The 18703-nt window shown below is 30.0% G+C and overlaps 1 protein-coding gene across 3 annotated transcripts in view; it reads right to left on the bottom strand.

The window, feature by feature from the left end:
- Positions 1-18703, bottom strand: part of LOC145291382 (uncharacterized) — a 121238-nt gene that overhangs the window by 22011 nt on the left and 80524 nt on the right. For 2 of the 3 annotated variants that reach the window (XM_080137172.1, XM_080137173.1), the window contains 2 exons: positions 8265-8383; positions 1235-1279 (listed from right to left, as the gene is read on the bottom strand). In XM_080137172.1, coding sequence (XP_079993298.1) covers positions 1235-1279; positions 8265-8383 — 164 coding nt within the window. The remainder of the gene's footprint in view (positions 1-1234; positions 1280-8264; positions 8384-18703) is intronic. The other variant, XM_080137174.1, reaches the window with a different exon arrangement.

Raw genomic sequence — 18703 nt, 5'->3', positions numbered from 1 at the left:
TATTTTTCTAAAAATTAAAAAATATTCCACTTTTAAATATGTATTTGTGACACAAATTAATATAAAAATGATTCATCATAAAACCCTCGTCTTATTTAAATGATTGTTTCAAAAGAAATAATCCATTTGTAACAGAAAATCGCTCGAGGATGTGAGTGGCCATTGATGTCCGCATGTATGAAAGTTAACAAAGTGATCCCCTGTGTCCCAGTCATTCTGGCTTGTAGTAGTAGTAGTAGTAGTAAAAAAAATACTACTACCATAAGCTTGAGTGATAATCCTCTCATCAAAATTGTAAAACAACATGTAACCTCTTAAAAGAAAGAAAGAAAAAAAATTTGTAATTGCCTTAAAATATTACATAGCAAGGAACTGGGGGATCGTTATATGTTAAATTCATATGTGAACTTAGTAACTGTAAAAATTGTTTGCTTTTCTTCTTTGCTCCAAATTATTTGGGGCATTCACTCATAATCATTAAACAAAGTGACAGAGAAAAACAGAGAAATAAAAATTAAACCAAAAAGGGACATTGAGCTCGAGCAATTTGGCCCTTTTTTATTCTTTTCTTTTTAGAAGGGGGGGATTACTCAGTTTTTTTTTTTTTTTTTTTTTTAAATTACAAAAAAGCAAAAGACTCATTACTAATAATTATAGAATGGTGGCAAGGGATTCATATTTTAAAATAAATATAATTTAATGTAAATTGTAATGAAAATTTTAACAATTTTCACATCTGATTAGAGTAAACAAAACTCAAGTTTTATAACAACTTGGTTCAATAACTAAACCTGATTGTGGAATAATTAAATTTACTTTAAAAATAATTTGGTAAAAATATGACACAGTAGTTAAAAGCTAGTATTTCATAGCAAAATGGCTACATGCAATCTAGCCCATTAAAAATATTCAAATCACAAGTTTCAGTCAGTTTCCAAATTTAAAGTCTGAAAATTCTATTGCTTATTGTCAGTCAATTGTGAAGGTAATTTTTTTGCAAGATTTTATTTAAGAAATTGTTTTTTTTTTTTAATTTAACGATAATTAAGTGAAACCTAGGACATGTTTGAATGTTAAATATAACTTTAAATGTCTTTGATATAAAAGCGTGCATGATTAACACGGACATTAAAACGAAAAACAATTTAAAGTAATCACAAATAACCTACATTATTTTTATAAGAAACCGTAACGTTTTATGCAAAAAGGAATAAGCATGCATAGCATCGCTTACCCAATCAGTTGTGGCAGAAGATGGAAGGAGAGTTGGTGATGTCATCTGAAAATTTTGCATAAATGACCACTTCATCAATTTGAAAATAGTTTTGTTATAAAACATTTAAATGTTAACAATAATAATAAAAAAAAACCCATAATATATCAAACGCTCACCCTAAACAAGGCACATTGCCACTGAAATGTAAGGGGGACTACTCTCAATTATGGCCATGCATACAGGAACATGGAGAGGAGGTTTAGCAACAAGATGTCTGTTCACACTACATTTGAATTTTGGCATTTTAGTGCAGCCAGGGAAGCAACGGGGGAATTCCAAAAACTGGCAGTTCAAGAAACTATTTGAGTAGGAAGCTTTCTGGCATTTGAAGACAGTGAAATGGTGGGATTTTGCTGTTTGTTGGGTTGGTGGAGATCATAGAGGGGACACCAGTGCGACAAGTTCATCAGAACACATTCCATAGATATGCTTGTAAAACAAGCATAGAGATGCACTATTGTAGCAATGCGACAGGAGTTGGAGTTGACAGTGCTGAACTCGTGAAATCGGAGATTCTTTTACAGATCCTGTCCAATAGAGAGACTATTGGTTGATACTTTAAATTCTTCAGAAATGATTATCAAAAATATCAAATTGTTCCGAGCACCCAATTGATGCTAAAGTACATCATTTGGCACTCCCATAAAAATATTATAAAATATACATACATTAAAAGACTAAAAACAATGTGGTGTGACAGACTGGTTGTAAGGTTCCTCAATTCTGGGTAACACTAGATCTTCCTGCTAGTTCTTGGATAAAACAATACAAAAGTGACAAATGCTGCCACTAGTAGAGTGTAATATCACAACTGATTGAACTATGATGTGCCATGCATAACAAAGAATTGATCAACTGTAGTCCTATATACATTTTCAGCCATTCTCTGTACAAGAGAATGGCAATGTAAAATGACCATGTGCCAACTTTTGCTAGAACCTATTATATTTCATTTCATATCTACTAGGAACAAAGATGTTTTATCTATCAGTGTTACTATAAATATGCTTCTGAGTGCCATACATGACCACTGCCTTTGTTGTGAGCATGTGAAATAATTGCTATGGTCATCAATGGCATCCACAAATCCATTAGATCCAGCCAGAAAACAAAAGGAAATAGGAAATCTACAGAACACAAAATAAATTTGAAGTGATGAATCCAGGAAACTATGATGATTCCAAAAACGCAAACACACAATAGAAAATATAACTAAAACTACGAACAATGGAAAAACAACAATAATTTTTTAAAAATTGTTAGACAAAAAGCCACACAATAACAATAAAAAAATTATTTAAAAAAATAAATAAAATAGTTAGATAAAATATAACTTAGTCACAAAAACAGACATAGGAAATCATTTTTAAAATTATTTTCTTTAAAGAAAAGAAAACGGGTTTTTTGAATTTTTGTTTTGAAATATGTAACTATGTTGTAATTATGTTGTATATGTAACTATGTTGTAATTATGTTGTATATGTAACTATGTATAGTTGCATACATTTTTTGTTCAAATTCCAGGTGTTTATTTGCCAAAGAGAGCAAGAGAGAGAGAGAGAGAGATAAGATACACAGAACGCTATTGATGGGGGAAAGAAATGAGAAAGTGTTTGCATTCTCATATCACCTAAATATAAACATTGTATTCATCCATGAGTTCATAAAAATAATGCACATTGCAAGAATGGTAACTTCATGTAGTTACTTAAGTTATATTCGTTTTCTTGAGGTGTGGGTGTTGTTAATTGACAAGTGAAGAGGTCAGAGATCTGTGTAAAAAAGAAAGAAAAAAAAAAACTATAGAGCATCAATGATTTACATAGATCCTGAGATGAGGATCTACCTAAGGTTAAAAGAAAAGTACCACGGATTTTCGTTTTTTTTTTTTATATATGATGTGTAGACATAAAAGGAGTGTTTTGTTTTTATGTGAAATTGTGTTTACCATACACAAATAGGAGACGCATTACATGTAACACATTAAGTAACACATGAATGCAAAGACATTTCAAATTTGATTGTTCTTTAATAGTTTTCGACAACTAGCTGAATAAAATTTAGATGAGATTTCTGTTCCATATATCATCTTGTGAGCAGAAATGTTGCAAGTAAAATTGAAGATAGGACTACATTTTTCATAAACCAAGAGATGACAAAAAGGGAACTAATGTGGATATGGAAAAATCTATTGGTAATTTCATGGTTGCCTTTCAGAAATCTCAGATGACTTTTAAACAAGTTTAAATATATTTTGATTTATTAATTAGGGATGAATGTAGCAATATTTGCTTGTTGGTGTGTTAAAGATTGAATTTTCTATGTAAACTTCGACAAAGAAATAATTGCACTAGAAATTCAAAAAGATGTGTACAGAAATTTGAATCATAACAGAAAAGTCAATGTGACACAGGTCTACCGTGGTGTCCAACATTGAAGCAAACAGATTTTTTTAACAAAGTTTTTCAACTCATTTGAGAAATAAACAGAAACAAACATGATGCAATCATTATGAACGTGATAATCAATGCATTTGTTTCAAATTGAAAGAATGTAACAAAAATTGAAACCTCAGTGCAAAATGTGCACTGTTTTCTTTATCACAACAGCTGCAAAAACGAAAAAGGCCATTGCTACTCAGTTACCGCTGCCACTACTAGTGAGAGATCACAACATCCTTCCTCCAACAAGATGAACCACCAGAGAAAATCTGTGCCCACACTAGTGCTATTTATTATTTATTTGGGTTTCTTCTCTTGGACACTGTCATGCTAAGTGGCAAAGAGTACAGGATCATTATGTGGTTTCCTTTCTCAAAACACTTGATCATTTCTAGAGTCATTTGAAGAGGTTTTAATTCAGCTGTGTACATAGACACATTTGTCACTGATTTGTATACGGGTGTGTATATTGGTGGCTGCTGCTGACCTGTTTTGTTTCAAGTTTATCAGCATAACATTGTATTTATCTTAGTTCTTCGAATTCACTTTGGCTGATGCACTTATTGGTAATCTTTTGTATGTTTTTATTACATCAACACCAATGTGCTGTCTAGAAATTGATTGTGTGGGGCAGCTTACTTGTTGTCAATAATGGTTCTTGGTTACTTGTGTTAATACTTTTGTTCAGAATCACAAGGATTGAGTATATTAAGGATGATATGTTTTTTGGGCTTGTTGTTTGTTTAACCAGCATATCAACCTTCTTCGGGTCATTTAATGCTGTATACAAGATTTAAATTTTTGATACTTTCAGAATCAATTTTCGCTGGGTATATTCGGCCAATGTTTTGGTATAGTTTGTTGTTTGATGGTTTTTATATTGTACCATAAAAATTTGTTCTTTTTAAGAAATTTAGAATGGTTTTAGGATTTTCTTTATCAAAGAGTTCTTTTAAACTTGTAGCCTTTTAGTAGTGTTGACGAATTTGTGCAAGATCATAGCAGTCAAGTAAAAAGTGTTTCACTATATAAGGTTCGTGACATGGTATACATTTGGAAGGTTCTTCACATTTTAGTAGGTGGAAGTGAGTTATGTATGTGTGTCCTATCCGGATACATGATAAGACTACTTCTTTATGTGATTTTCTGGTATCTAGAAGTTTTTTGAAATATAGGGGTAATTTGGAAGAGTTTGTTGTTTTGGCAATTGTTCCAATTTTCTTGCCATTTCTTTGTGATAAAAATGTTTATTGAAGGTTTGTAGTCTGTATATGGGACCTTTATCTCACGTTTTTTTGGAGTTTTAAGGAATTTTTGGCCACCAGGTCAGTTTTTTCTGTTTAGCCTGAATTGAAGTTTTAACGCACACTGAAGAGATAGTTTTTCTCATTTAAGGAATAAAGGCTGTAAAAAGATATATGGATGACATAGGTTATACAAAAATATGCAAATGAAAACGAACATAAACTTGCATTACAGAAAAAATGTCATACTCCAAATGTTTATTTAAAAAAATTTTTTAAACTAAAATTTAAAAAAAAAAAAAAAAAGTGCACTTAATTCAATAATTCACATGATCATTTTTATTTTGTTGTTCATATTATTTCCAATGAAATGTGTAGATTATTAAAATAAAATAGCAATATAAAATAATTAAAACATAAAATGTACCAATGACGAAAGTAACCACATGTTAATTTTTTTTTTTTTTTATCGATTTAAATTCTTAAGCATCCACATTTAAAATAAGAAAAATATATTCCGACTATTGGCACTTGTACTGTTTAATCAAGACAATGAAAAATTAAAATATTGAAAAAAAAAAAAAGGTTATATTGTACGTATTCGTTTTGGCCTGAATATCTCAAAAAAAAATTTTCACTTAATTTGGTAGAGTAGTTTATTTTTTTTACAGCTGAAAAACACGTTTTTATGACAGCGCGTTAAAGTCATCTTGGAATTTTTGGAAAACGCCATGGGGAGATAACTCAATGTAAAGCACCGACACTCCCTCCCCATCTTTAATACTAGCTTTTTTTTTTTCTCGGTATCATAAATTGTTTTTTCGCTGTAAAAAAATACTTAATGAAATCTATTGAAAAGTTTTTTTCGGAGAACTTCATTCCATAACGGATATGTACAATTTCAGCCCCCCCCTCCTCCTCCCCATTTTCATTTTTTTAATGTCTTGATTAAACTGTACAAGTACCCAACCATTAAATGAGACTGTCAGTGATTAAGTTTTACCAAAAAAATAGTTGGACAGTTTCATTTCTACACCAGAAACTGCTGAAATTCTTTTCACTGAAAATAAAACTATGAGATGTCCATATCAAAAGAAATAACAAAAAAAAAAAAAAAAAATTTAATTTTATCAACGCACTGATTTTAGTAAGAGGGGAAAATGAAACGAAAATAAACATTTTAATCAATTAACATAAAATTTTTATTTAAATAAAATTCAATTATTTTTAATTATTCAGAACTACTATTATATTTTTAGGTTTCTCACATTGTTAACCTGACTAGGTGTAGGGCTAACAAAAACTCTGAGAGAGAAACAAAAAAGTTTGGAATGGCAATAATGAAGATTAAGAAAAAAATAAAAATATATTAGTAGTTCTGGAGGGGGAAAATGTTTGCTTTTTTTTTTTTTTTTTTAGATACAAAGAAACGGTTACCTGTTCTGTTCTATGCTATATGATGAAGAACTGAATGAGAGGAATAATTGGCATTATATTTATATATTAAAGTGAATCAGCACTCAAAAAGCCTAAACATTTTATTTTACCCCAGATATTTCCAGGGTGTTGATAAGTAATAATAGAATTTCATTCTCATGTTTCTGGCGATTGCGTGGCGACTAATGATAAAAAAATGCTGCCTCTTCTTGGTGAACAAAACATTAACCATGTGGGGAGGCAAATAAATAGTGACATACAAAGATGCAATTTTTTTTCATATTTCACCAAATTAAATATTTATTTACAGTTGACAATTTACTTGAAAGATTCATAATTAAAATTTAATCCAAGTCATGAAATATTGACCACACATTGCATGAGCTGACATTAAACACCTATGCATGAAATGACAGTGCTGCGCGCACACACACACAAAAGTTGGAAAAAGTGTGGAGAATATTTATTATTTGACAGGACAAGAGAAATGGCCTCCTTGCAAAGACGTTTTCTTTTTATCATCTTCAAATGTTTAGGAAAGCACACCCACTCATCCGGTGTACTTTAAATTTAACTTGCCCGAATGTTAAACATTTAATTCTAGTACAGAAAAACAAAAATCTAAACTTGCAAAATATAATTTTTTTGACAAATTAAAAAGAAACTCAAAATTAAGAGTATTTTTATCTTCATTTCCAATAAACTGTACTAAGCATAACTTTTATTTTTAGCATTGTTTTATTTGACTAAATTAAAAAATATTTTTGGTGATCACATACCACCAGAATAACAAGCAGCAAGATCACAAAATTGGACAGTGTGAAGGTTCTGCCACAGCCAGCTTATAGTTCAGTCATTTCTATATCTGAAAAGGATCCATTCTGCTCAATGCAGCACTCTAAACATCTACAATAAGTTTCTTCAAATAATGATCATTGTTGATGACTTTCTGGCAAAATATAAGACATGTTCAAAGATGTCAGCTGTTATATCATGTTTGTTTTCCAAATCAACACCGACATTGGATTTATTCTTTTATACAACATAGAATTCATAAACTTTTGGTTTGCTGATGAATATCAAAATAAATTGGCAATTTTTCATTCGATAAAAAATGTTTCTTTGCTTTAAATATTCATCGATATAGTCTGAATAAACAAGTGTGCACTAAATACTTGTACAAAAAATAAGCAAACATTAGCTTCGGTAATTATAAAATATTGTTTAAACTATGAAAATTCATGAATCTAAGATATCAATCATTTATTAATAGCATCCAATTCAAAGATAAAAATATTTATTTAAATAACTTTCACAATATTTGGAATAAACTGTAGGAAAACCACAAAAACTAATGTGAAAATAAATCTCTGCATTTAACAAAAGGATTTATCAGAATTTGTTGAAATAGAATTATTTCTAAAATATTTTTTTAAATGCTTGTATTAATACACTTGTACATTTGAAAGATTAATAATTTTATCCAAGTTAAATGAGATTTTTTTTTCATATGAACGTCGACACGTAAATTATACTTAACTATTCCCCTTTCATTGTTAAGTTGCTTGTTTTGTCCCCAATCCTTTGTAAAGAAATGTTTTTATATTTAACATTTTTATTGAAATATTAAATGCTAACCCATAAAAATCTGTTTTGTTTAAATATTTTTTAAAGATTTAATCAAGTTAACCCTTTTTTAGTATTTATTTCTATGATGCTTATTAAAGCGCCAAGAATTTAATTTGTATCAAAAAAAATTAAAAAGTACAATTATGTGTCAACTTTACGGAAGATAATTAGAAAAAGGGTTTCTAGTGATGTGTGATATATAAAAGTTATTGTTTCCGAATAAATAATAATTCTCACCTGTGGCTGATGAATTGGATAAGCACTTTCTGGCGGGTGAAAAATTGCCATTCCATTTTGATAAGTGAAAGGAACTCCATTAGTAGATAATAAAAGTGTTCCTGGCTGTAGATTAGGATCTGAAATAAATACGAACAACTCAAACCCAGAACAAAAAACAAAAACGTTGGAAAACCAAAATGTAAAAAGCATGGGTTAATAATAATTAAACAACAGAGATGCCAACCACATAAGATGAGAAATAAATTGACTTCATTGCAAGTGAAACTAAAATAGATACTCACTAAATATTCTGAAATGGACCTCCACCCACCAAAATAATCGGTTTGTGTTTGCAACAAATACTTGATGTAAAATCTCATCTAAAATATTTATCTCGCAAAACGGAAAGAAAATATGGAATGAGTTGGTTTAGTGTCTGCATTGTTTTATAGTAAAGCACTAGAGGTTTGAAAACAAATTATCAAAATATATGTCATATGGAAATGTAACTAAAATAAAGAAAATAACTGCAAGCTGATGTAATGTTTGATATTAAGACGAAAATATAAAATAAAGACAGTATAAACCACTTATCATGGCCTGAAGATCAACTCAGGATAAGGATTAATGAGTGTAGTGTCGCCAGTAATCGTTAGTGGTGGAAATTGGGTAGAATTAGATTTTTTAAGGGAATGACTTAACAAGAACCAAAATGTCTTAAATCAAAGAAAATGATTTCTTTGTTAATTCATTCATAATCATATATATATATATATATATATATATATATATATATATATATAATATAGATATATATATAGATAGATAGATAGATAAAAGCAAAATGTGTGTGTGTGTGTTGCAAAAACTTTTGACATATGCAACAGACCCTGACCAGTTCGGTATCGTTTTGAAGCTCAATATCGAAAAAATTGGGCAAAAACATTCATTCCTTCACCCTCAACTTGGCAGTTTTGTACAAGGAGGGGATCACTTTTTCAACGACAATTTTTGCGAAGTCATAATACGCGCTTGCAATGACTAGCTTTAATTTGGACAGCCGCGAAGCCGTATGTCAGGGTGGCTGCAGAGGTTAAGCAGTTTGCTTTTTTCCTCCTTCGCGTTATGTGTCTGAGCCCCCCCCCCTCGAGGCTTGCGTAAGGAGATTTTCTTTGTTTTAAAACAAAAATGGAATTATTTTACCATTTGCTTGAAACTTTTTTTTTTTTTTTTTTTTTTTTTCACACCTCTCTCCACCAAGACAGCGTCTATTTTTTATTTTTTCTGGTTGTATTGACTCCTTACTACACCACCTCTCCACATCCGGGCAACGCCGGATATCCCTGCTAGTCTATATATCTATAAAAGTGAAAGTGTCTGTCTGTCTGTGTACATTTCCCTACGCAATAACTGTTAATTTTAAGTCTACAGACTCGAAATTTGATATACAGGGTACTGAGATTTGGGAAAATCGATGTGATCAGTTTTCGGTCAGAAATTTGGCTGTTAAGGGGTCAAAGTTCAACGATTGGATCTTTGAGAACTCTACCAAACCCCTCCGACAGGGTATAAACACTTGAAATTTTAGATATAGGTTCCTTGGACATGGATCTAACTTAATAACTTTATATGAGTCCAAAACAATAAATGTTAAGGGGACATAATAGGGGTCAAAGTGAAAAAAATTGATCGCTTTTTTTTTTTTTTTTTTTTTTTTTTTTGCTCACCAGACACCCTAAAACACCCAGGCAACGCCGGGTTGAAATGCTAGTAAAAAAGAAAGAACAAATAATATATCAATTTAATATTAAAATTTAACAAGTAGTTTGTATGTGGTGGGATGTATAAATACTCAGGTTCCACTAAAATTGAGCAACTCCTGGGTTTTACCAATGCCATGGTTAATTGAAAGATATTACTTGACTCAACTGATTTTTTAGTTTCCTACTTAATGCTTAGTCATTATGGTATTAATCTTTCTCTTTTCAGACTAAAAGTTTTAGATAATTTGAGTTGAAAGCGCCCGAATTGTTATAAGTCAGATGACTTAGTCGTCAATTTTAGAGAAATTCAAGTCTTAACTTCCCTATCTATTTATTTTATCCAATGTGAATTCTCTTGGCAATTTTTTTACATAACTTTGTTTTCATCATCTTCCTTGTTTCCAAATCAATTCAACGAATTTCTATACATTTTTGATACAAACAAACAACTTTACATTAAATAGATTAAAAACTTATGAAAAACTTACACCAGAGATTTTATCATATAAACTTAGGATCAACGAGAAATACATTTGATATATTCTTTCAAGAAACTAATTTCTTAATTTCTATTCATTTCAATATGATGTTGCCATTAAATGAATGAAACACACCCAGCAAGAAATTGCACTATTACTGGATATAGATAATTAGATGTTAAATAAACAAGTAAGGAGATAGAAATGATTTAATGTTACAAAATGATGATGAATTAAGTGAATAAAGTGACAACAAATTTCCAATTTGACTGACTTAGTGAAATACAAGTGATGATGAGATGAAATAGATTGTTGAATAGTGGACTGAACTAAATGAGATGAAAAGAATCAAAATGTTTGAAAAGAGAAAAAACAAAGGAAAAGCTTTGACATTTCTTGCTTCAACCAATAAAAATATGCAAGTCATCGGAACAATTGAAATGGTGTTTGTATTCATTACCCTGCCACCATTCTTATCAACAGATAACAATATTGTGATTGTTTTATAACAATGACACTATCATTGTTGAAGAACTAATTGCTCATGCAGATGGCAGTAAGATGAGAATCTAGCCAATGCAATTTCAGTGACAAATGTTGCTAGAAGTAAATGAAAGCTTCACTAAGATGCTAGTTGGTTGTATTTGATTAACAATGTTATGTCAATATGGTCCTTCAATGCAGTGTTGGTCACAGATTCAGCATGCTTGCTTCAGTGGATAACCAACACTGACTGGGAAGATACATTTGAATATGAGGGTGACAGTTGTGAAATGTTCAGACAGCGCTTAGGTAGACTATGTGAATGAATACACACAAACAAAAAAGACCCGTCACTAGAGAAATCCTGCCTAAACCATGCTGTACGTCTTACCAACATTCACCAAAGGTGATCAGATCTGTAGCTGATGAATTGTTAAACAAAGAATGAAGGGGACACGAGAGTTGCATAGTCAGAGTTAGGGGCTTAGAAGCGGAGTCAAATTCAGATTAGTTAAGAGTTTTTAATCTCTGAAGAGTCAACAATCTGAATATGGAGAGGAGAGTAGTAAATAAGGAGTCGGATATTTTGGAATTCTTCTAGTTCAATGTCTCAACCATAAAGAACAATGCTTTGGTCTATCTGTAAGAAAATCAACACATTAGTTGATCCAACACCAGTTTATTGAAAGAAAGGCAAACTATGTGCGAAGAACACAAATAGGTTGGTAATGCATGTAGTGTGTCATCCAACAGTTGATATCAATCTTTTACAAGTGATGCCCACTGACCACTGACAAAGAGGTATGCATTGAGGTTCTGATGTGCCCATGAACTATAGAAGACAGTCAGAAGCATCAAGTCCACTGATGCCAGAAATAATTGTCTTGAAGAAAATCTACATGAAAATGTCGATGCTCAAGGGCAATTTTTTGCCTTCCACAAACCCAGCTACATATACAATATTCTGGGCAAGAGATATTACCACCATGTCATCAATTTAACCACAGAGGAGAGACAGAGGAGGGGGGGGGGCATAAAATTTTAAACAGGTTGCATAAACAAAGTAGTTAGTCTGTAGTCAGTCTCCTCTCTATGATCACGTATAAACAGTTCATTTATTTGGGGTAGGATTCACCAAACATCAACCGTAGTATCAGATGAGTGTTAAAGCAGGACCCAGCAATGAGACCTGGCCATAACCACACTGTTTTAACGATATAGTTGGAGTGTAGTGAACCTAACTCCAAGACAGATTTGCTTTATCGCACACTGTAGAATTGTGCAAGAAGAGTCCCATCACACTAGAATGACTCCTGTGCATGAGTTGTTTTATGGTAATGTTAATGCAACAAGGAATGCCCATTTCTTGTGCAAAATTTACTTTAAGGAAGAGGCATTGAAACAGCCAATTTTGTTTTGAGAGTTTTTGAAAAGATTTTGGCTTGCATTGCAGTCATTCTTACATTATTTATGTTTGCTGCCGGTTGCAAGAGGCTGCTCACTAAAGTTATGCTTCTCTCAACCTTTTTGTAATTCAAAGACAAATCAAATGCATAATCTGGATCTAAACATGTAATCAATTCTTGCATCGATTTGATAGATTCACTTGCCTTTTTTTAATTAAAGTTGTGAAAAATTAAAACTAGTATGACTTAATAACAACCATGTGCATGTTTGTGTGTAGATTTTCAAAATTTGACACGATTGAATCATAAATAGTTAGTTTAACAGATTGCTTATCAGATTTTAAATAAAATATCTTATATTTTACCAAATTCAGTTCTTTACAAGATTAACTAAAAAGGAAAATGTTTGATATATGATTTAAACCATTTTGGAAACAAAATAATTTTAATGCAAATGAATCAATTCAAACTCTGATATGTTAAGATTTTATAAGCTAATTTTAGTATGAACGTCAAAAACCAACATGAAATTGAAGAAATAACTCCTGTAAAAGATTAAATTAGTCACATCTACATATTTAAGCTGTTCCATCTAAAACTAGATTCTAAATATCAAATATCTTGCAGCTACTTAAAAATAAACAGTAAACAATCTAACAAGTTGGAATTCAAAATGTTTTTAAATTGATCTAGCAAAAAAACGAAAAATAATTGCTTTTTGACTGTTTTGGACAACAAACTTTTAGTAAAATCATGAAATTCAATACAAAATCATTTTTAATTGAAAACATCTGAAAATAATTTTACTTGAAGATTATTTTGTAACTTTTCTTTCACTTGTCAATTTGAATGTTGATTTTACTTCCCCACCCAAATATATTTTTTATTAAATTATGCTTTAAAAAAGGTTAGTTTTTAAAGTTTATCAGAGGTAATCTAGCTTGATTTAGTATTCCATTGGTTTATTTCATACTTCAAGAGTTTTCCATTAAATAAATAACTTTGTTGCCTAAAATGTCTTGATTTCTTGGAACTATTCGAACTCAGAACACACTGTTTCTCAGTCACACACACACACAAATACTATATATATATATATATATATATATATATATATATATATATATGGGAAGAGGGAAAGAGAGTATGATAGAAAAAGAAAGTGTGAGATGTATATATCAAAGAATAGAAACAAAGTAGCGGTTGGTGACGAGTGAATTACATGCAAAAAGTAAAAATAACAAAAAAAAAATATGAGATGAAGATGGTGAAAAAAACAAACAAACAAAAAAAAAAAAAACAAGACAAAGAGACGTAGTTGCAATTTTCTCAATGCATGAATTATAGTAATTTCAAAATATGCAATTCACCTAATTAGTGTTTACATCGCTCGACCAATTGTCACCAAACTTGTTAAAATATCAGTCATGGTCTAACTTAGAACTGACTTAATTTTTGAATCAAAAAGGTGTAAGATTTTTGGTGACAACTTTGGCTCTGTTTATCAGAGACATGCCATTTGGCTTATATTGTAGCAAATGAAGTCTCGCATCTTATATGACCTGGAAAATTTGGTCAGGATCAAAAGTTGTAATGGAATTTCTACTTCCAATTTTGTACAAATTTAATGTATGAATCCTATGTACTCTTGGATACAAGTAATTATGGTGTAAAATTACTGATCAAAAATGACATAATTTCACAAATTCTTCATATGGAGAAGTAGTATGACCTAAATGTTATGTTGCAATTTTGTGCCTTGTTTTAATGCAAAAATTATTTTAAAAAAAATAAAATTAAAAAAAAAAAACTACAAGCATATAAATTAATGAAAGTTTCTAAACAATTTTAAAAGTAAATTTATCATAACTATTGTAACAGTTTCATCTTCACAGTAACGGTGTGCTTAAGAAAAAAGAAAAGCAAATAGACTTTGTTTTACAAACCTTTGCCACTCAATCATTATCTATAATTGTAGAGAGAAATTATTTTCCGATTGATAAAGACTTCAAAATCACTTTCTAATTTTTTTAAAAATGGTTCTCTAAGATCAGATTTAATCTCAGAATATTACTTTGCTGTTTTTCTTCGCAAACGTAAAGACAAAGGTCTCTCTCTCTCTCTCAAAAACATTATCAGCACCTATAATAGAAACTTGATTGTCAATTAAACTCACTAGTTTTACAAAGCTAAAATAACTATGCGAAATATGTTCAGATAAATTTACCTAGAAATCCTCCATTGAATGTTAATTCAGAAGAAAAGAAAAACCCAACTAAAAGAAAACTGACACAAGTAACAGCAACAACAATAATTTGTGTAAAATTCCTAGACTCAAAACAGGCACATTATAAACATCAAAAACATTACAAACATCAAATGAAAACTCAACTCCAAGGAAAATTAGTATATATATATATATACATATATATATATGTATTTTTTTTTCTAAATACCTATTTGGGGCATGCATAATAAAAGAATTTTTAATTTTTTGAAAAAATAATTTAATTCAGTTTAAAGAGATCTTGTGCTAGTCCTGTTCTGGGTCTAACACTTGATTCTGTTATGAAATACATTTATTTCTGAGGGATCTTTTGAAAATAAATGTTGTCCCTTTAACGGCTGCTATTCGTACTTTGCTGGTGGTACTTTTGAATACAAATTGATAATTTCAGAGTCATTCATAATGTTGTCCCATTAGCCATTTTTAAACAAATGAAAGGTGTTTTTTGTTGCATACATTAAATAGTTTATCTTGATTTTAAAATATGCAAATAATATTAAAATGTCAGTAATTCCTAAAATAATAAGACGGTCCTTCAATGATTAGAGCTGACGACTACCAACTCGTCTAGGTGCTAGTCTAGCCATACTAACTAGCCATGTTACATCGAAAAGATCTGTGGATGACTATCTAAGCCCTTCTTTCTGGCAGAGCACTATTGCTGAGTAATGTCTCCTGCTGTTTCTTAGCATGATGCAAAGCTATTTATAAATAAACTGAGCATGTTGGAGCAGTTATCAAGTGTTTATATAAACATTTGAGATGCTATTTATGAGCACTTCTCAGATACAAACATACTGGTAATCAAGCAGATTCTAATAATGAAAACCATCTCCCACACACTAACCCTATCACAATTTACGTTCTTCACCACTTGGAGGAGGAGGGATGAAATAAAAAGAAAAAAGTTGTATATTTTGGAAAAAAATTTCACACCAGAGTTCAACATAACTAGTAATGATAATAGTTATTTTTATAGCTAAAGATAATGTAGGATCTTTAATCCATTATTTTTCTTACTCTATATTCAAGTCAATCTTTTTCGAATTGATTTCGAAACTTAAGAAACTGAAAAATGCTTTGAAGATCCTTCACGTTTCCTTTTTAACAATTCTTTAAATTTCAGTGTTTTTACACTTTTTGTTTATAACAGATACACCAATGAACCCTAATGAAAATATCGCAATTATATTAAAAAAATTTTTATTGATGATTAAATTGAAAACTTTTTTGAAGATTTTCTATAAAATTATTATAATAAACGAAATGATAAACAATGTTTCGTTGAATAATTTTAATATAGTTTTATGTGGACTCATTTCCAAGAAAATACGTTTTTTGCTTAAAAATGAGTGAACAGTGGGTAATAGGTATTCAGAAAAAGGCAGAAAAGAAAAAAGTAAAGAGAAAAAGAAAAGAAAAAATGAAAACAAAATTATAAACTTTCACAAATTAGAATTCATGACGCATAAGCTATAAAAAAAAAATTTTTTTAAATCGATAAGACTGTTTTCCTAACAATAATCGAATACTTAAATATTATGATGGCCGCAACAAATGTTGGCATCTCTAAAACGAGGCATGCAAATGAATGAAAGTAAAAACTGTGGATCAAAAGTGTCATTCATAAAGAACAAAGTCAACAAGCAGGAATCAACAATGGGCTATCGTAACGTTCTACAATCGAATCAAAGAGCATGCAAAAAAAAGAACTGGTAGGTCAGTGACTACTTTCAATACGCTCTGTAAACATGATAAATGCAAGCTAAATAGTCAACCAGTTGCTACCTGTGCAGATTGACTGCAGACAGAATTTGTGCTTTGATATCTTCAATCTGAAAAAAGGAACGATGATGACTCAACTAAGTCTGAGAAACATTTACGGTGACAACTAAATCGACTTATTTTATACGAAAAGACGGATATAAATAACAGGGCCATCAACAGGGAAATACAAAATGCAGAAGCATTTTTTAACTGATCCCATTTTATTCATAACTGCTTAAAAATAAAACTTCACAAGAGATATAAAAATTTACTGTAAATAATTTACAAGATTTTGTGATCAAAATATATACGTGAAAATTATTCAACAACGAAACATTCATAAAATAACGTAAAAAAAAATTTTTTTTAAATAAACAGTTTTTAAAAAATGAATGTAGATGGGTAGACGACAAGGAATAGCTGATAAAAGTTTGTATTTAGTTGTATTTAGTCAATTCTATCCTGCGAATATTGTTATTTTTTTTTAATAAGAAAAATAAACATTGTTATTGTCACTACTAAGATGAAAAATAACCTCAGAAAAAAAAAAGTAAAGCATTAGTTTTGTTTTGGTTTTTAATATATAAATAAAAATGCAGATAAATTTTCATATTGGATGAATATTTTTTTTTTTTAAATCTATTGGATTGGATAAAGCAATTCGTGAGAATCTCAATTGCAATATCTATGAAAATATATTGTGTCATATAAACAATTATTTTTATTTTTTGGCATCAATTCACACGTAAAACAATATGACTTCTTATTGAAATTTTTGAAGATGGATGAGAAAAAAATTAAAATTATTTGTTTGATTCTAATTTAAAACAAGAAACATAATTTAAAGAAATACATTTAATTGTATCAGTCAAAATAACGATTAGATTAAAAATATACAATTTATTCATAAAATAAATATCAGTTTATTTGTAAAGAAAAAAAAAATTTAATTTATCTAACTATTTAATCAAAATATTTTATTCTGATGGTTTAACTAGAATTTTCAAGTCCCTAGTTTTCTTTCCAGGTTGATGATAGAACTGATTAAGATTATTATTAATACAGGTTCTTTTCTTTTCTTTTTTTCTTTTTTTTTTTTGAGGGGGGGGGGGTCTAAAAATTAATTTCTATTTATTTTAATATATAAATTTCAAGTGGAATGGCGAAAGTGCACTAAAGACCTGTAACGCAATGTAAAAGGTTTTAATAATCAGTTTGAAGTGAATATTTCCTGAAGGTTACATCCTCAGCACAGACATTACTAAGACTATAATTACAAATTACTTAAAACTTTTACCTTGGTCTTGGCTGACAGAACAAGAGCAAGCTACCACCATGAATTTAATAAAAGATTTTGTGCAAAATTACAAATATATTCATAGATTCGAGATAAACAACACCTGAATTGGACACGAAGGTCAAAGGTTTACATGGGCAAAAATGTTGTGAAATAAAAGTCCAGTAGTTCAAATAATCTAAATTTACTTGAATTGCCTGGTAATAATATTAAGAGAAATTCACTAAGATTGTTAAATAATAATCTATCGCCTACAGAAACCTTGTATATTCATCTTAAAAACTCATGAATATAAATAACTTAATTATTTATATACTTTAAATTCCATTGTTTTTAACTTTCATTAAAAGTAGGCAAATATTCCCATCATTTGAAAATTGTATTTCAAAAAGTAATTTACAATTTGATTAGAAATTTATTTACTTATCATAATTGTCTTTATAATTAAAATAAAATACAGCTTTTTGACTTTATATTAGAAGTTTTCAAGGAAAATGCTCGTCTGAGCTTCAATCTATGACCCTCCCCATGCTAAACTTCGTCTAGCTACAACAACTATCAATTTTCCAGACTCTTATCTGTGTCAAAAGACAAACACAATTTCAATAAATAAAACTTCTTTCCTAGAACTGATTGCCTGTGAAATTCTGTTCCACTGGGCTGCATTCCAGCTGACTACAATATTGTCATCTTCAAGTCCAATGTAAACAAGTTCTTGTTGAGCTGTCTCCTTAAATAATGAAATTCTACCCAATTTCCACCACTAGTGAACACTATGTTGTTGTCTTGATGACCACCGCACGCTCATTAACTTTTATCCTAGCGTGAATTCCAAGCCTTGATAAGTGATGACTTTCTGGTAAAGTTTATGGAGAAGAGAAAAAAGAAAAGTGCTCATCGTTTTTTTGTTTTTTTTAAACATTCATTTGAACATTTTAATTTAAACTACTTTTTCAAAGATCAGATAGTACATGT

Source organism: Euprymna scolopes, chromosome 12 (assembly GCF_053919585.1).
Source record: "Euprymna scolopes isolate OS-2025 chromosome 12, ASM5391958v1, whole genome shotgun sequence".
NCBI classification, from domain to species: Eukaryota; Metazoa; Mollusca; class Cephalopoda; order Sepiida; family Sepiolidae; genus Euprymna; species Euprymna scolopes.
The sequence above is the reverse complement of the archived record's forward strand: the minus strand, read 5'-3'. Positions and strand labels throughout refer to the sequence as shown.